Source organism: Mustela nivalis (assembly GCF_964662115.1).
Source record: "Mustela nivalis genome assembly, chromosome: 5".
In the NCBI taxonomy this organism is placed as follows: Eukaryota; Metazoa; Chordata; class Mammalia; order Carnivora; family Mustelidae; genus Mustela; species Mustela nivalis.
In genome coordinates this window covers 157594188-157617292 of record NC_139024.1, presented here as the reverse complement: position 1 = coordinate 157617292, position 23105 = coordinate 157594188, and the positions used below count along the sequence as shown (strand labels likewise).

Sequence of the window (23105 nt, the reverse complement as noted above, 5' to 3'; positions counted from 1 at the left end):
GTTCCCCTTATCTGTATCCTCACCAACATTTGTTTTTCCTCTTGTCAGTTTTAGCCATTCTGACTGGTGTGAGGTGGTATTTCATGGCAGTTTTGATTTGTATTTCCCCCATGCCAAGTGATGTGGAACATTTTTCTCATGTGTCTGTTGGTCATTTATATGTCTTCTTTGGAGAAATGTCTGTTCATGTCTCTTGCCCCACCCCCCATTTAAAAAAAAGATTTTATCTATTTATTTGATAGACAGATCACAAGTAGGCAGAGAGGCAGGCAGAGAGAGAGGAAGGGAAGCAGGCTCCCCGCTGAGCAGATACCCCCCCCCACCCAATGTGGGGCTCGATCCTGGGATCAAACCCCGCATCGGGCTGCCTGCTCAGCAGGATCATGACCTGAGCTGAAGCCAGGGGCTTAACCCATTGAGCCACCCAGGTGCCCCTTCTTGCCCCTTTCTTGACTGGATTCTTTGTTTTTGGGTGTTGAGTTTGAGAAGTTATTTACAGATCTTGGATACTAGCCCTTTATCTGATATGTCATTTGCAAATATCTTCTCCCATTCTATATGCTGCCTTTAGTTTTGTTGACTGTTTCTTTTGCTGTGTAGAAGCTTTTTATCTTGAGGAAGTCCCAATAGTTTATTTTTGTCTTTGTTTCTCTTGTTTTTAGAGACATGTCTAGCAAGAAGATGCTGTGACTGAGGTCAGAGAGGTTGCTGCCTGTGTTCTTCTCTAGGATTTTGATGGATTCCTGTCTCACATTGAGGTCTTTCATCCATTTTGAGATTATTTTTGTGTATGGTATAAGTGAATGGTCCACTTTCACTTCTCTATATATATTTTTCCCAGCACCATTTGTTGAAGAAATGGTCTTTTTTTCCATTGGATATTCTTTCCTGGTTTGCCAAAGATTAGTTGACCATAGAGCTGAGTGTCCATTTCTGGGTTCTCTGGGTTCTGTCTGTTCCATTGATCTATGTGTTTGTTTTTGTGTCACTACCATATTGTCTTGATGATTACAGTTTTGTAATATAGTTTGAATTTTGGCATTGTGATGCCATCAGCTTTTTTTTTTTTTCAACATTCCTTTGGCTATTTGGGTTTTTTTCTGGTTCCGTACAATTTTTAGGATTATTTTGTTCCAGCTTTGAGAAAAATGTTGATGGTATTGTGATAAGGATTGCATTGAATGTGTGGATTGCTCTAGGTAGCATAGACATTTTAACAATGTTTATTCTAATCCATGAGCATGGAATCTTTTTCCATTTCTTTGTGTCTACTTCAATTTTTTTCATGAGTGTTCTGTAGTTTTCAGAATGCAGATCCTTTACCTCTTTGTTTAGATTCATTCCTAGTTGTCTTCTGGTTTTTGGTGCAATTGTAAATGGGATCGATTCCTTAGTTTCTCTCTCTTCTGCCTCATTGTCAGTGCGTAGAAATGCAAGTGGCTTCTGTGCATTCATTTTATTTATTGCCACACTGCTGAATTCCTGTTGGGGTGGAGTCCTTTGGATTTTCCACATAAAGTCTGATGTCATCTGTGAAGAGTGAAAGTTTGAAGATTTTATTTATTTATTTGACAGAGAGAGATCACAAGTAGGCAGAGAGGCAGGCAGAGAGAGAGGAGGAAGCAGGCTCCCCGCTGAGCAGAGAGCCCGATGCGGGACTCGATCCCAGGACCCTGAGATCATGACCTGAGCTGAAGGCAGTGCTTTAACCCACTGAGCCACCCAGGCGCTCCACTTTTTCTGTTTCTTGAGAAATGCTTGTATTGTTATATATTGCCTTTTAGGACCACCTCTGCTACATCCCAAAGGTTCTGAACAGTTGTGTTTTCATTTTCATGTGTTTGCATGAATTTTAAAAAATTCTTCTGTAATTTCCTGGTTGACCCAATCATTCTTTAGCAGGGTGCTCTAAAGTGTTTGAGGAAACAAGCAGGTGTTTGAGTTCCTTCCAAATTACCTTTTGTGATTGAGTTCAAGTTTGAACTCACTGTTGTCTGAGAATATGTGGGGAATAATTCCAATATTTTGGTACCAGTAGAGACCAGATTTGTTACCCAGTATGTGATCTATTCTGGAATATGTTCCATGTGCACTTGAGAGGAATGTATATTCCATTGCTATGGAATGGAATGGAATGTTCTGATTATATCTGTGATGTCCATCAGGTCCAGTGTGTCATTCAAAGTCCTTTTTTTCTTGTTGATCTTCGGCTTAGTCGATCTGTCCATTGTTGTGACTGGGATGTTAAAATCCCCTACTATAATTGTATTATTATCAATGTGTTTCTTTAATTTTGCTATTAAGTGGTTTATATAATTGGCTGCTCCCAAGCTAGGAGCATATTTACAATTGTCAGCTCTTGTTGGATAGATAGATATAATCTATCTTGTTGGATAGATTATAGTTTCCCTCTTCATCTCTTATAGTCTTTGGTTTAAAATCTGACAAATTTAAAGGCTTCTTTAAAATTAAAATTTAAAGTTATATTTAAATTTTAATTTATTTGATGTATATCCTCAGGTAATTTCTTGAGAAGTTGAACTATTAGTAGCATGTTTCAGTGAACCTCCAAGGTGGAAAATGATTTTCTTCTTCTTTTTTTTTTTTTTTTAAAGATTTTATTTATTTATTTGACAGAGAGAAATCACAAGAAGGCAGAGAGGCAGGCAGAGAGAGAGAGAGGCAGAAGCAGGCTCCCTGCTGAGCAGAGAGCCCGATGCGGGACTCGATCCCAGGACCCTGAGATCATGACCTGAGCCGAAGGCAGCGGCTTAACCACTGAGCCACCCAGGCGCCCCTGATTTTCTTCTTTTAACACCACATAAAATTGACATATTGTTGGGTAGAGAGCACTTGGATCACCACCCTTTCTTCAGAATTATGTGCATTTTACTCTTCAGTGCTTATGTGGAGCTGGATGCCTGGATGTGTGTCTTGCTCCCCACCCTGTGTGCCTTGTTGGTGTGTGTGTGTGTGTGTGTGTGTGTGTGTGTGCTGATGTGTGCAATCCTGCTCTTCTTTCAGGAGCTCCTTCTGTGCCTCTATTTTCTCCAGGTGCCCCCCGGAAGAAGTTCTGGCCTATCAGTGCTGCAATCAAAAAGCAGGCAGAAGAGTTTGCGGATAAACTTCGTTCTTTAGAGAAAGGAATCAGAGGATTCAATGGTAAAGGAATGGGTGAAGGGTGGGCTCTGGGCCCAGAAAACCCCCTTTCTTTCTCTGTAATGTTTCCTTAGGGTTTGGCTCTGGCCTTGGGTTCTCATGGCTGCCTGCTTCTATGGAGGACATTCACAGTGGGCAGGGACATTGGGCAAGGAGAGTCAGTCAGTCCAAATCAGGGAGTCTGTCCACACAGCAGTCTAAGGATGTTACCTGGACTAAGGTAGAGTCCAAGTAGGTCCCAGAGCTGATGAAAAGGTATTTTGTGTCTAGAAGTGAGGTAAAATATTGGGAAGCTCTGGGTAACACGGATACATGGTTAAACATTAGAGACATTGTGCTGAGTTAAAGAGGACTGTCACAAAATGCCAAATATGGTATGATTCTGCTTAGAGGAATGATCTAAAGCAACCAATTCCATCGGAAAAGAAAGTAGAAGGGTGGTGGCCAGTGGTTAGAAGGAGGGGGAACAAGGGGTTGTGGTTTCATGATTACAGACTTTCGGTTTTGCAGGATAAAACCATTGTGAAAATTGGTTGTACAACAGTGTAGATATACATAGCCCTACTGAACCATGCGCCTAACATCTAAAGAGTAAATTTTATGTTATGTGTCTTTAATCATACTTAAAAATAAAAGAATAAAAAATACTGGGATAATTAAATAAGATTATTACTTTGAGAATTAATCTCAAAGAAGTGTCTTTGCAAGTGGAGAGAAGCGGTGTGACTTAGGACTAGAAGTTGAAGATGTGGTGAAAGCCCAGAGAATGTGCTCGAAGGCTCCATAAGGAAGCACTGGGTGTGAGCAGCAGATCGGTCCAGCAGTAGATTAGGCACCTCGGTGTGTCTCCTGCATTGACTTCTTGGTGTGGTTTGGGCTTTCATCATGCCCAGCCACCTTTTCAAATAGTGTTGACCGACAGTAAGAGCATCGGAGCTGGAAGACGTGTCAGGACTGCTTACTGCCCTTTACTTCTTCCTTTCTAGAAAACTGCAGAGGGATCTGGAGTATAAGACCAGTGAGTGTCTGGAGGGGACGGTGGCTGATGTTCACCTTAAACTCTGCTACCCTGAATTCCAGCTCGCCTGTGCGGCGCCCCTCATGGAGCAGCTCCTTCAACAGGAAGGTCTTTGCGGCGGCTAATGTAACCACGTTCTTTATCCTGAGATCTCAGAGTTCAAAACCGCAAAACTTTCCCCAAAGTTTCTTGACCATAATGATAACAGCTCCTCTCTTCTTTCCTCCTGAGTCTTTTTTTTTTTTTTAAAGATTTTTTATTTTTATTTATTTGACAGAGAGAGATCACAAGTAGACAGAGAGGCAGGCAGAGAGAGAGGAGGAAGCAGGCTCCCTGCTGAGCAGAGAGCCCGATGCGGGACTCGATCCCAGGACCCTGAGATCATGACCTGAGCCGAAGGCAGCGGCTTAACCCACTGAGCCACCCAGGCGCCCTTTCCTCCTGAGTCTTATTGTGATGCTCATGCTCTCGAATTCTCTCCCTGGCCTTTCTTCACCCTCTGCATAGTATGAGCACTGGGTCCAGTGCAATCTGTATCCTGGTCCCTGAAAGGAATCTCCCATCATGGTCAGAAGGCCCCAGAACCTAAGGGAACAATCTCCCTTGATATCTTACGATGCCATCTCTCTATCCCCTTGACCCCACAGTGGGGATCATCCTGAATTCGCAGACAGCCGATGGTTTCCTCTCAGTGTCCCCGAATGGGAAGAGGATGATACCCACTGGCTTGCGGATGAACAAATACCAGCATGGTCCGAGATTTGACCCTGAGCCTGGGGTGCTGGGCAGTAAGGCCTTCACATGGGGCAAAGTGTACCAGTGAAAGTGGACAGGATATGGTGGGACGCAGAGGAGAAGAAGCAGCAACGGATTACTGGGGTGCAGCCAGGGGCGTGTTGGGCACTAGCAGTCTTGGTGGATTAACGGGCACTACCGATGGTTACGGTTCCACTGGATATAGAAACGAGAGTGAAGAGTTGGAGGAGGAGTGGCCACAAGAAATGAAATATGGCCAACATTCTGCCATATTGGGTGGGAGTGGCAAGAGAGTCAGTGGTGAGAAGAGGATTTCTCAACGTCAGCCCCGAGGAAGGGTTCTGGACCCTGCAGCTGTCTTCAGCTGGCATGTACACAGACACTAGCCCCGAGCCCTTCCAGATTCTGTCCTACTGTCCAAGGCAGATTGGAGTTGCTCCGGATTATGATGGTGGGAAAGTAACCTTTTCCAGTGCTGGGACTTGGGAGTTTATCTATGAATTCTCCTCTTCCTTCTGTGGGAGAATTTTCCCTTTCCTATGGCTTAAGTGCATGAGATCTAGACTTACGGTGAGACCCTGAGAGAAGGCCTTATCTGTCCCTTAGGCCTTGGTTCATTTCCAACTTTCTGCCTCAGCTAGACTGTTTGTCTGGGTTTCCGAATACCCTCACATCACGGGAGCAACACAGTGGAGGCAGGAGTCTCTTATCCTCTACTTTGCCTCTAAGAGAGGAATGACACAGGATCTGGTTTTTCTGCATGGGAAGGGTTGAAATGTCTTTAAAGGACTTATTAAATATGTGCTATTGCTAATCTTTTTCTTCTGTTGCCTTTGATTTGATCCTTCATCTGCTCCTGAGATGAAGGTATGAGAAGGAGTGACTGTGTCACAGGTTTGCAGCCTTTGCCACTAATAATAGTTGGTTATAACATCCATATTAGTTCTAGCAGTAAATATTTTTATGCGATTCATGCCTGATTAATAGTTTCCAAGGTTTGAAATATCCGGAGTGGCTACTGGCTTATCTATTTCTATGTTCTTACCTTTCTTTTGCAGTAGAAAGTGGGGAGGGGGAAGCCATACGAGGTTCAGGCAGATACAAGTCTTTGGAAGTGGGTCTTTCGAAGGAAGTCTTAGGTCAGCTGGATTTTGAGATGGTAGAAATAGATTATTAAAGTCAAATGATTAGTCTAAGCTATAAGCAGCAGAAAACAAATCTGGTTATTTTTAGAAGAAGGGTAACCTATGAACAATACTGGGGTGTGCAGAGTGCAAAGAGGGAAGGATATCTGTGTCTATCTACTTGCAATTTCTGGAGGTACTAAGCCAGAGTAGGGGCAAGTATGGGAGCTGCAGCCAGAGGGACGAGCGGGATAGAGGGGTCATCAGAGCTTGAGGGTTTTATCATGACTGTCCGTCTGTAAACAGAGCACACCATGCTTGACTACAGGTTAGTGTATAGTGGCAGGAAGCAGAGGAGGAAAATACAGCAACAAATACAGTTGCTGTTGCAAATGGCAGGATTTTTTTTTTTTTAATGGTCAAGTAGTCTTCCATTGTGTGTGTGTATCTCACGTCTTCTTTGTCCATTCATCTATTGATGGACACTGGGGCTATCGTAAATAATCCTGCTATAAACATAGGGGTGCATATATCTTTTCAAATTAGTGTTCTTTGGGTAAATACCCATTAGTGGAATTACCGGATCATATGGTCATTCTATTTCTAATTTTCTTTTTTTAAAGATTTATTTATTTGACAGAGAGAAATCACAAGTAGACAGAGAGGCAGCCAGAGAGAGAGAGAGAGGGAAGCAAGCTCCCCGCTGAGCAGAGAGCTCGATGCGGGACCCGATCCCAGGACCCTGAGATCATGACCTGAGCCGAAGGCAGCGGCTTAATCCACTGAGCCACCCAGGCGCCCCTATTTCTAATTTTCTGAGGAAACTCCATAGTGGCTGCACTAGTTTGCATTCCCAACTGTGCATGAATATTCTGTTTTTCCCCACATCCTCACCAACTCATTATTACTTGTGTTTTTTATTTTAGCCATTCTGATAGATACATAGTGATATCTCATTGTGGTTTTAATTTGGATTCCCTGATGATCAATAATGTTGTGAAACTTTTCATATGTCTGTCTTCTTTGGGAAAATGTGATTTAGACCCTCTGCCCATTTTTAATTGGATTATTTGGATTTTTGTGTGTTGAGTTATATGAATTCTTTGTGTTTTGGGTTTTAATCCCTTAGTGGATATGTCCTTTGCAAATATCTTCTCCCATTCCCTAGGTTGCCTTTTTGTTTTGCTGATGGTTTCCTCTGCTGTGTGAAAGCTTTTTATTTTCATGTAAACCCAGTAGTTTAATTTTGCTTTTGTTTCCCTTGCCTCAGGAGACATATCTAGAAAGATGGTGTTATGGCTGATGCTGGAAACATTACTGCCTGTGCTCTCTTTTTGGAATTTTATGGTTTCAGGTCTCACATTTAGGTCTTTTTTTTTTTTTTTTAAGATTTTATTTATTTGACTGAGAGAGAGATCACAAGTAGGCAGAGAGGCAGGCAGAGAGAGAGGAGGAAGCAGGCTTCCTGCGGAGCAGAGAGCCTGACATGGGGCTCAATCCCAGGACCCTAGGATCATGACCTGAGCCGAAGGTAGAGGCTTTAACCCACTGAGCCACCCAAGCGCCCCTCACATTTAGGTCTTTAACACAGTGTGTTTATGTTGTGTATGGTGCCATAACGTGGTCCACTTTCATTCTTTCGCATGTCCAGTTTTCCCAACACCATTTGTTGAAGAGAACTTTTTACACTGTATATTCTTGCCTCCTTTGTCACAGATCAATTGACCAGAAAAGTGTGGAATTAGTTCTGGAATCTCTGTTTTGTTCGACTGACTTGCGTGTAAATTTTTGTGCTCAAACTGCTTCTCTTTAGGATGATTTTCCCTTTCAAAGGTTAATGTTAATGACATATTTATTAGATAAACAGAAAAAACGCTAGCAAGAAAAAAAGGAGCCTAGAAAAGACATTGTGTCTGGTGCTATAACCTTAGTAGCAGATCTGGGCAAGAACACAGGGCCCAGCACTCCCCTAGGAGCATCATCTGTCCTTAGGGCTTGGTGAGCAGAGCGCCTCTCAGCACGGTCCAGCAGGGACTCACTGCAGCTCCACCAAACCCATGCACTAGGTGGAACTCAGGCTCCACTCAGGGATAGTTACCCGCCGGCCTGGCTGCTGGGGAAGCCTTTGGAGCTAGAGCCCAGCTTAGACTGGCCTCTTTGGGCTGGACAAAGGCTCCCTCCCGCTGTGGGGATAGCACTCCTAGCTGACCGCTGGTCTTCTGGCTCACTCCTAAACAGGCGTGGACACTGTCAAGCTGTTGGCCTGTAAATGGCGAGGGGAGGGCAGTCTTTGGGCAGCCGTGCCCTTGGAGATGACACTGGGGGTGACACAGAGCTATGGTGGGTGCCATGCAGATTTGAAGGAAACCAAGGAGCAGCTACAACAAAATGGGGAGAATGCGGAGAATCTGGCGCCTACCCGTGTGTGTCGATTAGATTTTTGTTCCAAACAACACTTCCCAACTTCTTCCTTTGTTCCCATAAAACAAAGGTCCTCCCCTTCGATGGCCGGATTTGCGGAGGGCTTCGTCGTCACCCGCTAGTCCCGAATTGCGGTTCTGTTGTTTCCCAGCTCGTTGCTGGCGGGTGAGACCATCTTTCTTGTTAAGGTCAGCACCATTCCGTGGAAGCAGGCGTTTTGTTCGGATGTTCGGTTGAAAGAACCCGCAAGAGCTTCAGTGTTCCCGGGACACCCTCGCAGGTGTCCTCCGGGTCAGGGCCCTCGCAGGTGTCCTCCGGGTCAGGGCCCTCGCAGGTGTCCTCCGGGTCAGGGCCCTCGCAGGTGTCCTCCGGGTCAGGGCCCTCGCAGGTGTCCTCCGGGTCAGGACCCTCGCAGGTGTCCTCCGGGTCAGGGCCCTCGCAGGTGTCCTCCGGGTCACGGCCCTCGCAGGTGTCCTCCGGGTCACGGCCCTCGCAGGTGTCCTCCGGGTCACGGCCCTCGCAGGTGTCCTCCGGGTCAGGGCGACGGCTCGGGACGCGGTTCAGCGCGGGTGTGTGCGGCCCCTCCGAGCCCTGGCGGGTGTCGCAGGTCGTCACGGCCACCACCCCGGCTCCGCCCCGGAGCCCCGGGGACTTCTCGGGGAAGGGTGGAGGCTGCGGTGCAGGGGGGCGTGTGGCCACACTCTGAGCGCTAGACGGTCCCCGCGGGCGCTGGGCACCCGAGAGCGAGGGTCCCTGACCCCGGCCGCGCCCCCAGCCCCCCGAGGCTCACTCCCAGAAGCGCCCCCACAACCAGCGCGCGCAGCCCACGGACGGACCCCGATCACGGCCATCCCCCGGCTCGGGCCGCTGCGCCGCCAACCACGGAACCGCACACCGGCCGCCAGCGGGTCAGGTCCGGTCGGGCCCGGCTGGGCAAGAGGCCCGGCCTGGGGGTCCCGAGCCCCCCGCCCGCGCGCCGCCCCTCGTTCCTTGTCCGTTCTCCGCCCTCACCGCCCATCTGGAGCCCCATCGAGCGTCCTGAGCCTTCCGTGGCCCCCCGGCTGCTCCCCCCAGCACTCCCGGGTGTCCGTCCTTCAGCCCTCCTGGGCCTTCTCGGGAAACGCGCAGCGCGCCTAGCCGCGACCCCGCCGCGTCCGACCGTCCTCCCCAGGGCACCCGTCCTCCCCAGGGCACTCGTCCTCCCTCGGCCCTCCCCGCCGCCACTCGGCCTGCTCCGCCAACGTTCGACGCTACACGAATCCTCCCTCGGCCCTCCCCGCCGCCACTCGGCCCCCTCCGTCAGTCCTCGACACTGCACATACCCTGTTTCCGCCCTCCCCGCCGCAGCTCGGCTCTCCGTCAGCGCTCGGCCCGCGCCGTCACTCTTCGGCACTGCCCCGGTCCTCCCTCGGCTCTCCCCGTCACCACTCGGCCCGCGCCGTCAACCCTCAGCCTGCCCAAGTCCTCCCTCGCCTCTCTCCGCCAACTCTCGCCACTTTCCGATTGTCTTGGCCTCGACCCAGGGCTCTGTGGCCCCACTACTTGGAGCGGGCGGGGTCCGCTGCTGGATGGCGGCCTCAGGCAGCCCCAGCATAGTCTCTGGGTTCGGCTCCCGTCGTCCGGGTGGGGTGGGGCTGGGAGGGGGTAGGGGTTCCTAGGGCGGTCGGGGTCCGGAGCCGGGTTGGAGGCCTCCGGTGAGCCGAGTGTTAGAGGCTGAAGACTAGGACCGGCCTCAGGGTCAAGGGTCAGGTCCGGGTCGGGTGAAGCTGGGGGTAGGGGTTAAGGGCTGGGTTGGCGCGTACCCGCCCTCTTCCCCTTCCTGCACGTGCGCGGAGTTCTTCGGGATGGAGGGGACTTGCCGGGGGCCACCCGTGACCGCTGCTCCACCCCCATCCCGGGTCCTGGGCTCTGAGAGCCGGAGCGAGACTGTCCTCGGGACCACTGCCCTTCCCAGTCAAGTCAGCCCCGCCGAGAGCGGAGGGTGCGGCCCCGGGGGAGGGGGCTGCGGAGGGTGCGGCCCGGGGGGAAGGGGGCTGCCGGCCCTGATGAAGTCCCAGAACCTAAGTCAGGTTCGGTGGGGTGAGGTTCGGAGCTGACGACTAAAGAAAGAATTCTTAAGACATCTTTGGTGCAAAATGGTGGTTTATTAAAGCACGGGGACAGGACCCGTGGGCAGGAAGAGCTGCTGCCCCAGGTTGTGAGGAGTGGCTGGTTATATACACAGGAGTTGGGTAGGTGAGGACAAAGGGTTGTTCAGAAGGGCTATTGGGGTAAAGAAGACTGTCAGGATATGGAAGGCCTGGTTACTATCAAGCCAAGGCCACTTTCCCTCTAATGAGGCACTAACATAAAGACAATTGGGAGTCTCCTGGTGGAATGTTACATTCCTGCTATCAAACGTCCTTCTTAGTGAGATTTAGGTTTAGAAGAGATTTAACTTTATTTACTTTTCCTTCTACCCCCATCTCCTTTGGTTTTTTATGGAGGGGAGGGTGACGTTAGGGCTTGAGGAACTGAGTTATATATCTTTGGAAATTGGGCTATTGATAAGGCAACTTCTTTGTTGTAAATCTCAAGGACATTTGTAAACCAAGAGAGACTCCTGCCTTGCAGGACTGTGATCTCTGCAAGATAACCATTTGCTCTTCTTTTAGGGCAGTCAGGGGTGCCTGTGAAATGTCACACATATTACCAAGGGGAGTGGGTGGAGAGGGGGTGCAAGGCGCCAGCCCCTGCTCCATCCTCAGCCAGCCTCCTGCTCCCTCATCAGCCCCACCGCGCCTGCGCGGCCTTGGCTTCTGCGACACCCCTGGGTTTGCACGGGCCTGGGCGCAGTGACCAGCCAGCCTGCGAGAGCTGTCTTCTCGGGGCAGCTGGGCTCCCCTGGCACCGGTTGAACCCTTTGTCCTGTCTCAGGGGCCAGCTGGGGATGGGCCAGCTGTCACGTCCAGATGTTAGGACGAGCCCTTGGCCACCCACCATCGCCGCAGGCATCTCCGATCCTTCCGCCCCGTCCAGCCTGGGCCGTGACACCCCCACCGCCAGGTGCTGAGCGGACTGTGCTGCTGGGAAACGGACAGGTCCGTGGGGGGTTGTGATGCTCCGCATCTGGGAGTTGCGGCGCCTCCTAGCCTGCCGAGACCCGTGGTGGCCCACTAAGCCCTGAGTGTGGCAGTGGCTGGAACAGCCACAGCGCAGACAGGTGCAGCAGTCCCCTTCCTTCCAGCTGTGACACGTACTTGACGGTCAGACTCGACAAGGACCAGAGATGTGGGAGCCACCGTGGCTCCCAGGGGGCAGTCTCTCCTGAGCCCTCACGGTCCTGGAGAGCCACAGGCACCGCCCGGGGCAGGTGGCCTCTGGACAGGCACACCAGATTCTGTGAATGTAGAATGTCCCGCAAGGGGAGTCACTGGTATTTTGCCTGATTAGACTGGATTTGTGGGTTTTGAGGAAACAGATCAAAGAAGCTTAACCTTGTGATCTTAACTGTTGTTCACCTGGTGGAGGAAATGCTTTCAGATTTCACAGGGGAAATGATTTCCTGTCGTGTGTATACTTTTCGTCTTCTTTTTTTAATTTAAATTCAGTTAGCCAGCATATAGGACATTAGTTTTTGATGTAGCCTTCAGTGACTCATCAGTCGCGGGTAACACCCAGTGCTCATCAAATCCTGGGCCCTCCTTAATGCTTGTCCCCCAACTACCCCAGCCACATACCGCCCTTTGCTAAACCCTCAAGTTTGTTTCCCAGAGTCCACAGTCTCTCGTGGTTTGTCTCCCTCGCTAATTCCTTTCCATTCAGGTTTCCTCCTTCTCTCATGATCCTCTGCACTATTCCTTATCTTCCACATGTGCGTGAAACCTGTGATAATTGTCTTTCTCTGCCTGACTTATTTCACTCAGCACAATCCCCTCCAGTCCCATCCGTGTCTGATGCAAATGGTGGGTGTTCATCCTTTCTGATGGCGGAGTAGTAGTCCACTGTATAAATGGACCACATCTTCTTTAACCATTCGTCTCTTGAAGGGCATCTCGGCTCCTTCCACAGTTTGGCTATCATGGCCATTGCTGCTATGAACATTGGGGTACAAGTGCCCCTTCTTTTCACTACATCTGTATCTTTGGGGTAAGTACCCCATAGTGCAATTGCTGGGTCATAGAGTAGCTCTATTTTTTACAATTTTTTGAGGAAGCTCCACACTGTTCTCCAAAGTGGCTGCACCAACTTGCATTCCCACCAACAGGTAAGAGGGTTCCCCTTTCTCCGCAACTTCTCCAACATTTGTTGTTTCTTGCTTTGTTATTTTTTGCCCTTCTCACTGGTGTAAGGTGGTATCTCAGTGTGGTTTTGATTTGTATTTCCCTGATGACTAGTGAGGTTGAACATTTTTTCCTTGAGTTTATTAGCCATTTGTATGTTTTTTTTTAAGAGAAGTGTCTGTTCATGTCTTCTGTCCATTTTTAAAAAAGATTGTTTTCATTTATTTGATAGACACAGCAAGAGAGGGAACACAAGCAGGGGGAGTGACAGAGAGAGAGAAGGAGGCTTCCCACTGAGCAGGAAGCCCATTGCAGGGCTTGATCCTGGGACCCTGGGATCAGGACCTGAGCTGAAGGCAAACACTTAACAACTGAGCCTGCCAGTTGCCCCCTTCTGCCCATTTTTTGAGTGGATTATTTGTTTTTTTGGGTTTTGAGTTTCAGAAATTCTTTATATATCTTGGATACCAGCCCTTTGTCTGTAGTGTCATTTGCAAGTATCTTCTCCCATTCCATGGGCTGCCTCTTAGTTTTGTTGACTGCTTTGCTGTGGAGAAGATTTTTTATCTTGATGAAGTCCCAAAAGTTTAGTTTTGCTTTTGTTTCCCTTGCCTTTGGAGACATGTTGTGAGAGAAGTTGCTGATTTATGATTTTATTGATTTGGGTCCTTCCCTTTTTCTTTGGATATGTCTGGCCAGAGGTTTATTGATCTTACCAATTCTTTCAAAGAACCGGCTTCTAGTTTCATTGATCTCTTTTACTTTTTTCTGGTTTCTGTTTCATTTATTTCTGTACTGATCTTTATTATTTCTCTTCTCCTTCTTGGTTTAGGTCTTATTTTCTGTTCTTTCTCCAGGATCTTTAAGTGTAAGCTTAGCTTGTGCATTTGGGATTTTTCTAATTTTTTTGAGAGAGGCTTGGATGACTATGTATTTCCTTCTTTGGACCACCTTTGCAGTATCCCATAGGTTTTGGACCAGTGAGTTCTCATTGTCATTGGTTTCCATGAATTGTTTAAGTTCTTTAATTTCCTGGTTGACCTAATCATTCTTGAGCAGGGTGTTCTTCCAAGTGTTTGAGTTCCTTCCAAATTTCTTCCTGTGGTTGAGTTCCAGTTTCAAAGCATAGTAGTCTGAAAATATGCAGGGAATAGTCTCTGTCTTTTGATGTCAGTTGTGCCCTGATTTGTGACCCAGTATGTGTTCTATTCTGGAGAAAGTTCCATGTGTACTTGAGAAGAATGAGTATTCTGTTGTTTTAGGGTGGAATGTTCTGTACATATCTACTAAGTGCCTCTGGTCTAGTATTTCTTTGAAAGCTCTTGTTTGTTGTTCTGCATAAATGATCTGTCCATTGCTGAGAGTAGAGTGTTGAGGTCTCCTACTATTATGTATTATTTTCAATATGATTCTTAATTTTGGTTAATAGTTGGCTTGTGTAGTTGGCTGCTCCTATGTTGGAGACATAGATATTTACAATTGTTAGATCTTCTACTTGGGTAGACCCTTTAAGTATGATATAGTATCCCTCTACATCTCTTACTACAGTCTTTGGATTAAAACCTAACTTGTTTGATTTGAGAATTGCTACCCGTACTTTATTTGAGGTCCATTGGCATGGCAAATGGTGCTCCATCCCCTCACTTTCAATCTGGAGGTGTCTTTAGTTTCAAAATGAGTCTCTTGTAGACGGTATATGAATGGATCCTGTCTTTGTGTCCAATCTGAAACCCTGTGCCATTTCATGGGAGCATTTAGGCCATTCTTATTGAGGATAACTACTGAAAGATATGAGTTTAGTGCCATCATATTGCCTGTAAAGTCCCTGTATCTATAGATTGTTTCTAAATTTGTGGTCTGTGTTGCTATTGGGGTCTTTTTTCTTTTATAGAATTCCCCCTTAAAATTTCTTGCAGGGATGGCTTGGTGGTCACATATTCTTTCAGTTTCTGCTGGTCCTGGAAGCTCTTTGTTTCTCTCTCTCTGTTCTAAGTGACAGCCTTGTTGAGTAAGGTATCCTTGGCTGCATGTTCTTCTCATTCAGTATGCTGAATATGTCCTGCCAGCCCTTTCTGGCTTGCCAGGTCTCTGTGGACAGGTCTAACACTATTCTGATGTTCTTCCTTCTGTATGTAAGCAATCTTTTCCCCCTACCTGCTCTAGGGTAGCTTCCTTGGCTCTAAGATTTGCAAGTTTTATTATTCTGTGCTGGAGTGTTGGTCTGTTTTTATTGATTTTAGGAGGGGTCTTCTCTGTCTCTTGGACATGAATGCTTGTTTCCTTCTCCAGGTTAAGGAAGTTCTCAGCTATGATTTGCTCGGTATATCTTCTAGACCTCTCTCTCCACCCCTTCAGGGATCCTAATAATATCTGATCCAAGTCTGATCTCATGGACTTCTAGCGGTTTATCCCTATCTTCCTTGGCCTCCTTCCTTTCTTCAGCTTATTTTCTAGATCACTCTGCATCTTTTTCCCTGTCTGTTAGAGTATTCAGTTAAGACTGAATCTTATTCATAGCATTTTAAAAAAGTATTTCATTTATTCATTTGACAGAGATAGATCACAAGTAGGCAGAGAGGCAGGCAGAGAGAGAGGAAGGGAAGCAGGCTCCCTGCTGAGCAGAGAGCCCGATGCGGGACCCGATCCCAGGACCCTGAGACCACTGACCCGAGCTGAAGGCAGCGGCTGAACCCACTGAGCCACCCAGGTGCCCTCATTCATAGCATTTTTTAGTTTGGCCTGATTAGATCTCATTTCTGCCCTCAGAGATTCTATACTATATCATAATTCTGGCATCATAATGTGGCCCAAAGGGACGTGGACAGCATGTGCTGGAACTACAGGAAGAAAAGTGTGGTTTGTCCTGTTTGGTGATTTCTGTAGTGTTACTTTTTCTACCACACCTGATTTTAAGCTTTCAGTAAAAGTGTAACTTTATTGAAAATGCAGATTTGAAGAGCTGTATACAGTAACACACCCCCATGCAGTGTATTATAGTATTTTTTAATCATACAGACATAATAGATGTCGATAAGCATAGTTTAGCATAAAATATAGCTCATCCCATAAGCAGTCTGAGGTTATCTCTGAAAATAGTTCACTATTCACTTGACCCAGAAAACCCTACAAAATGATGCAAATGAAGAAGCTCGAATCTTTGTGTTCACTTTAAGATCACACCTGAAACTGCCCAGGCCATCAGAAATATGCGTATCAAGAAAGCCACCAAGTATCTGAAGGACGTCACTGCAGAAGCAGCGTGCACCGCTCCCTGGGTACAATGGTGGTGTTGGGAGGTGTGGCCAGGCCAAACAGTGGGGTGGACATAGGGCCAGTGGCCCAAAAAGAGTGCCAGATTTTACTGCACACGCTTAAAACTGCAGAGAGTAATGCTGAGCTTAAGAGTTTAGTAGATTCTCTGGCCCCTGAGCACATCCAGGTGAACAAAGCCCCAAGATGTGACACAGAAGTTACTGGGTTCATGGTCAGATTCAGCCACATGTGAGCTCTCCCTGCCACACTGAGATGATCCTTACTGAGAAAGAGCAGATTGCTCCTGAAGCAGAAGAGGAGGCTGCCCAGAAGAAAAAGCTGTCCCAGAAGAACTGAAGAAGCAACAGTGTATAGTCTGGGAGTAAATTCTGCATAAAATAAATACAAATAAAAGCAAAAAAAAAAAAAAAGCCAAAACAGAATATAGTAAAAATCAGGAAATGATGACTTTAAAATATTATCTTTGCTTTTAATACAACTTATAAGTTTATATGACTTGTTTTTAATAGTGGCTGTTTTAACAAGTGGTTTGCAAAATGCCTGAAAATCTAACTGCTCTCATGAGAAAATATGAGGCAGCTTGGCTGGCCTCCGGGTATGGGCCTTCTGGACATGCCACAGAACCTCACTTGGTTCCACCAGATTGATGATATATAATTACACAAGCAGGATGAGCCAGGATTGGTGAATATGTTGGTGGTGTTGGTAAGGCAGTGTGCTCCTGAGATTGGGAGAGAAACCCTGTTACGTTTCAAGGCCCTCCACATCCCTAAAATTTCTAGAGGGCCAGTGGTCTGGAGCATGCCAGGTCATTGCTCTAAGGTAAAGAACAGATTATTCCTTGTCATATATATTTTTTTAAAGATTATTTATTTATTTATTTGACAGACAGAGATCACAAGTAGGCAGAGAGGCAGGCAGAGACAGAGGGGGAGGCAGGCTCCCTGCTGAGCAGAGAGCCCGATGCGGGGCTTGATCCCAGGACACAGGTCATGACCCGAGCCGAAGGCAGCGGCTTAATCCACTGAGCCACCCAGGCACCCCAATTCCTTGTCATATTTAACCCAGTTGATGGTAACACCACTAATGCCTGGACACCCTCCTTCTATTCCAGAGGCAACATGTTTGCGTTCACGAGACCATTTCCAGGGACTGACTGGAGCCCAGAACAGAACGGGGCTCTGGAGGAGCTCCACCACAGCCAAGAGACGCCCAGGCTGTAGAGGTCGCCGAGGTGGGACAAGAGGCAGAGTGGTGTTCCTGCTGGTAAGGCCCCAACGGAGAGGCACGACACACATCCCAGGTTCCTGATCAAGCCGTGCTGTCTACTGCAAAGAGGTGTGTCCTATTAGGGGAGAGCTCCTGGCCCACTACTGGGCTTTAGCAGAGACAGGGCTCCTGACGGGACAGTGAGTATCCATGGGGGTGTTGGGAACTGCCCATGATGAGCTGGGTTTTAGCAGACCAATCAAGGGATAAGGTCAGGAGTTCCAGCTTTAATCACCGTTGGATAGAAATTCCATGTCCCAGATCAAAAACGAGCAGCCGAGAGCTGCACAAGGCCTGTGAGCAGGTGGGTCAGATCTCCTCGCCCTCCACATTCTTGCTTCTACCCCTCGCTTTACTCACACCGGTGGCTGCCCTGGGGGTGTTCCAAGTTGCCTACTGCTGTGTAACCAACTGCTCCCAATATTTGTGACTTAGGCCAACAACTATTTAACGGTATCTCATAATGAGAGCCAGACACGGGGAATGTTTGGCTGGTGTTTCTTTTGTAGCTTCAGTTGGGGTCACTTGGAAGGGTTCGGCCAGAAAATGGACTGCTCCAGAGCCAAAGACAGCTTTACTCCTATGATTAGTACCTTGGTGTGTTCAACCCTAAGTCTTGGTTCTTCTGGATTCCGTTCCACCCACCTGTTCTCGCAGGACCTCTCCACATAATCCCTCAGACATGGTAGTCAAACTTCTTTTTCTAAAACGTTTTTTAAAATTTAAATTCAATTAATTAATATAAAATGTATTATAGGTTTCAGAGGTACATGGCCTGTGACTCATCAGTCTTTTGTTTTTTTAAAAAAGATTTTATTTATTTGACAGAGAGAGAGAGCGCGAGAGCGAGTGAGCACAGGTAGGCAGAGGGAGAGAGAGAGAAGCAGGCTTTCCACTGAGCAGGGAGCCTGATGTGGGGTCATGACCCGAACCAAAGTCAGTTGCTTAACCGACTGAGCCACCCAGGTGCCCTCATCAGTCTTTTTTTAAAAGAGTTTGTTTATTTATTTATTTATTTATTTATTTGACAGAGAAAGACACATCGAGAGAGGGAACATAAGCAGGGGGAGCGGGAGAGGGAGAAGCAGGTTTCCCGCTGACCAGGACCCTGGGATCATGACCTGGGCTGAAGGCAGACACTTAACGACTGAGCCACCCAGGCGCCCCGCATCAGTCTTAGGTAATACCCAGTGCTCATTACACCAGACGCCTCCTTCATGCCCATCACCCAGTGACTCCACCCTCCCCCTCCCTGCCCTCCAGCAGCCCTCAGATGGTTTCCTACGATTAAGAGTCTCTTACGGTTTGTCTCTCACTAGTTTCATCTTGTTTTATTTTTCCTTCCCTTCCCCTCTGATCTTCTGTTGTGTTTCTCAAATTCCACATATCACTGAGATCATATGATAATGTTTTTCTCCGATTGACTTACTTTACTTGGCATCATACCCTCTAGTTCTGTCCATATCATTGCAAATGGCAAGATTTCATTTTTTGGATGACTGAATAGTCTTCCATAGCATGCATGTACCACATCTTCTTTATCCAATCATCTGTTGGTAGACATCTGGAATCTTTCCATAGTTTGGCAATTGTGGACATTGCTGCTGTGAACATTGGGGTGCAGGTGCTCCTTTGGATCCTACATTTATATCTTTGGGGTAAATACCCAGTAGTGCAATTCCTGGGTCATAGAATAGCTCTATTTTCAACTTCTTGAGGAAACTCCATACCATTTTCCAGAGCGGCTGCACCAGCTTGCATTCCCGCCAACAGTGTAGGAGGGTTCCCCTTTCTCCGCATCCTCGCCAGCATCTGTCATTTCCTGACTTCTTCATGTTAGCCATTCTGACTGGGGTGAAGTGGGATTGCATTGTGGTTTTGATTTGTTTTCCCTGATGCTGAATGAAGTTCATGATTTTTTCATGTGTCTGTTGGCCATTTGGATGTATTTTTTGGAGAAAGTTTGTTCATGCCTTCTGCCCATTTCGTAACTGGATCATTTACTCTTTGGGTGTTGAGTTTGCATTCTTTTTAGATTTTGGATACCAGCCCTTTATCTGATATGTCATTTGCAAATATTTTCTCCCTTTCCTTAGGTTGCCTTTTGGTTTTGACAACTGTTTCCTTTGCTGTGCAGAAGCATTTTATCTTGAGGAAGTCCCAATAGTTCATTTTTGCTTTTGTTTCCCTTGCCTTTGGAGACTATGTCCAGCAAGAAATTGCTGCGGCCAATGTTGAAGAGGTTGCTCCCTGAGTTCCCTCTAGGATTTTCATGGAGTTTTGTCTCACATTGAGGTCTTTCATATATTTTGAGTCTATTTTTGTGTGTGGTGTAAGGAAATGGTCCAGTTTCATTCTTCTGCATGTGGCTGTCCAATTTTTCCCAAAACCATATATTGAAGAGACTGTCTTCTCTCCATTGGATCTTCTTTCCTGTTTCATTGAAGATTAGTTGACCATCCACTTCTGGGGTTTCTGTTCTGTTCCATTGATCTATCTACCTGTTTTTGTGACAGTACCACACTCTCTTGATGATTACAGCTTGGTAACAGAGCTTAAATTCCAGAACTGTGATGCCTCCAGCTCTGATTTTCTTTTTCATATTTGACTATTTGGGGTCTTTTCTGGTTCCATACCAAGTTTTAGGATTGTTTGTTCCAGCCCTGTGAAAAATGCGATGGTATTTTGATGGGGATTATACTGAATGTGTACAGTACACACATGCTCTGGGTAGCATACACATTTTATCAGTATTTGTTCTTCCAATCCATGGGCATGGAATGTTTTTCCATTTCCCTGTGTCTACCTCAATTTATTTCATGAGTATTCTGTAGTTTTTTGAGTACAAATCCTTTGCCTCTTTGGTTAGGTATATTCCAAAGTATCTTATGGCTTGGGTGCAATTGTAAATGGGCTTGACTCCTTAACTACTTTTCTTGTGTCTCATTGTAGTGTATAGAAATGCAGCTGATTTCTGTGTATTGATTTTATATACACTTTGCTGAATTGCTGTATGAGTTCTAGTAACTTGGGGGTAGCATTTTGGGTTTTCCACATAGAGTATCATGTCTTTGCAAAGAGAGAGTTTGACTTCATCTTTGCTGATTTAGATGCCTTTTATTTCTTTTTGTTGTCTGATTGGTGAGGCTAGGACTTTTAGTACTACGGTGAATAGCAGCGATGATAGGGGACGTCCCTGCCATGTTCCTGACCTTAAGGGAAAAGCTCTCTTTTTTTTCCCGTTGAGAATGATAGTCACTGAGGGCTTTTTGTAGGTGGCTTTTGTGATACTGAGGTATGTTTCCTCTATCCCTACACTGTGAAGGGTTTTAATCAAGAAAGAATGCTCTATTTGATCAAATGCTTTTTCTGCATCAATTGAAAGGGTCATATGGTTCTTGTCCTTTCTTTTATACATGTATTGTATCACCCTGATTAATTTGCAGATCTTGAGCCAGGCTTGGAGCCCAGGCAAGAATCCCAATTCGTCATGGTGAATGATACTTTTTATGTACAGTTGGATTCTTTAGGCTAGTATTTTGGTGAGAATATTTGCATCTGTATTCATCAGGGATATTGGGCTGTAATTCTCCTTTGTGGTGGGGTCTTTGTCTGCTTTTGGGGACAAGGTAGTGCTGGCCTCATAGAATGAGTTTGGAAATTTTCCTTCTGTTTCTATTTTTTGAAACAGCTTCAGAAGAGTAGGTATTATTTCCTCTTTAAATGTTTGGTAGAATCCCCCTGGGAACCCATCTGGCCCTGGACACATGTGTTGGGAGATCTTTGATGACTGTTTCAATTTCCTTGCTGGTTATGGGTCTGTTCAAGTTTTTTATTTCTTCAAGTTTCAGTCTCATTGTTTATACATGTCTAGGAATGCATTCATTTCTTCCAGATGCCCATATTTTTGTGGGTGGGGATGTATTAGCTCCTAATATGTTATTATATTTGTCTGTATTTCCTTGGTGCTGGTCATGATCTCTCCCCTTTCCTTTATGGTTTTATTAATTTGTGTCCTTTACTTTTGGATAAGCGTGGCCAGAGGTTTTTCAATCTTATCGATTCTTTCAAAGAACCACCTTCTAGTTTTGTTGATCTGTTCCCCTGTTCTTCTGGCCACTATTTCATTGATTTCTGTTTTAATCTTTATTATTTCTCGTTTCCTGTTGCGTTTAGGCTTCATTTGCTTTTTTTCCGCCAGATCATTTAGGTGTATGGTTGGCTTTTGTGTTTGGAATTTTTCTAGTTTACTTCAGAGTCTTGTAATGCTACATACTTCCCTCTAAGGACCACCTTTGCTGTTTTGAACTAATGCATTTTCATTCTCATTGGTTTCAGTGAATTGTTTAAGTTCCTTAATTTCCTGGTTGACCCCTTCATTCTTTTGCAGGATGCTCTTTAACCTCCAAGTGTTTGTGTTCCTTTCAAATTTCCTCTTGTGATTGAGTTCCAAAGCACTGTGGTGTGAAAATATGCAGGGGACAATCTCAGTCTTTTGGTACTGGTTGTGACCTGATTCGTGACCTGGTGTGGGATCTGTTTTGGAGAATGTCTCCTGTACACTCGAGAAGAATGAGTTTTCTGTTGTTTTAGGATGGAGTAGTCTGTATATATCTACAAAGTGTATCTGGTCCAATGTGTCATTCAAAGCTCTTGTTTCTTTTTGATCTTCTGTCTCATGATCTGTCCATTGCTGTGAGTGGAATGCTGAGGTCTCCTCATATTAATGTATTATTATCATCCTGTTACTTTATTTTGGGTATTCATTGTTTTATATAATCGGCTGCTCCCACTTTGGGGGCAGAGATATTTACAATTGTTAGATTTTCTCATTGGGTAGACCCTTTAAGCATGATGTAGTGTCTTTCTACATCTTTTACGATAGTATTTGGTTTAAAATCTCATTGATATGAGGTTCGCTACCCCAGCTTTTTTTTTTTTTTTTAAGATTTTATTTATTATTTATTTATTTGTCAGAGAGCGAGCGAGTGCACAAGTAGGCAGAGGCAGAGGGAGAAACAGGCTCCCTGCCAAGCAGGGAGCCCGATGCGGTACTTGATCCCAGGATCCTGGGATCATGACCTGATCCGAAGGCAGTGTCTTAACCAACTGAGCCACCCAGGCATCCATACCCCAGCTTTCTTTTGAGGTCCATTGTGTGGTCAATGGTTCTCCATCCCCTCACTTTCCATCTGGAGGTGTCCTTAGTTTCAAAACGAGTCTGTTATAGACAGCACATGGATGGTTCTTGCTCTTTTATCCAATCTGATACCCTGTGTTTTTTGATTGGAGTATTTAGCCCATTTACATTCATGCAACTATTGAAAGATACGAATTTACTGGCATTGTGTTTCCTGTAAAGTCCTTGTTTCTGTAGATAATATGTTTCTTTCTGGTCTCTGTGACTCTTGGGGTCTCTCTTCACTTACAGTATCCCCCTTAATATTTCTTGAAGGACTGGTTTGGTGTTCTGATATTTGTTCAGTTTCTGTCTGTTCTGGAAGCTCTTTATCTCTCCTCCATTCTGAATGGGAACCTTGCTGGCTAAGATATTCTTGGCTGCATGTTTTTTTCATCCAGTACCCTGAATATGTCTTGCCAGCCCTTTCTGGCTTGCCTGGTTTCTGTGGACAGGCGTGATAGTATTCTGGTGTTCCTCTCTCCATATGTAAGAAACCTCCTCTCCCTAGTTGTTCTCAGGATAACTTATTTTTCTCTAATATTTCCAAGCTTTACTATTACATGTCAGGGTGTTGATCTATTTTTATTGATTTTGGGAGGGGTCTTCTCTGCTACTTGGACATGAATGCTTGCTTCCTTCCC

The 23105-nt window shown here is 46.1% G+C and overlaps 1 protein-coding gene and 2 pseudogenes across 3 annotated transcripts in view; all 3 read left to right on the top strand.

Annotated features, from left to right (window-relative positions):
- The first annotated feature begins 3144 nt into the window (after positions 1–3144).
- LOC309865363 (ubiquitin D-like) overlaps positions 3145–23105 on the top strand; it is a 27670-nt gene continuing 7709 nt past the window's right edge. Inside the window, exons 1-2 of the mRNA XM_082731637.1 lie at positions 3145–3162; positions 17130–17279. Of these exons, the coding sequence (XP_082587763.1) occupies positions 3160–3162; positions 17130–17279 (153 nt within the window). The 5' untranslated portion in view covers positions 3145–3159. The remainder of the gene's footprint in view (positions 3163–17129; positions 17280–23105) is intronic.
- Positions 3363–5515, top strand: LOC309865183 (tripartite motif-containing protein 26-like; annotated as a pseudogene). The gene is made up of 3 exons: positions 3363–3379; positions 4146–4177; positions 4825–5515. The product of its transcript is annotated as a tripartite motif-containing protein 26-like (transcript).
- On the top strand, positions 15932–16378 carry LOC309865182 (large ribosomal subunit protein uL22 pseudogene; annotated as a pseudogene). The gene has a single exon. The product of its transcript is annotated as a large ribosomal subunit protein uL22 pseudogene (transcript).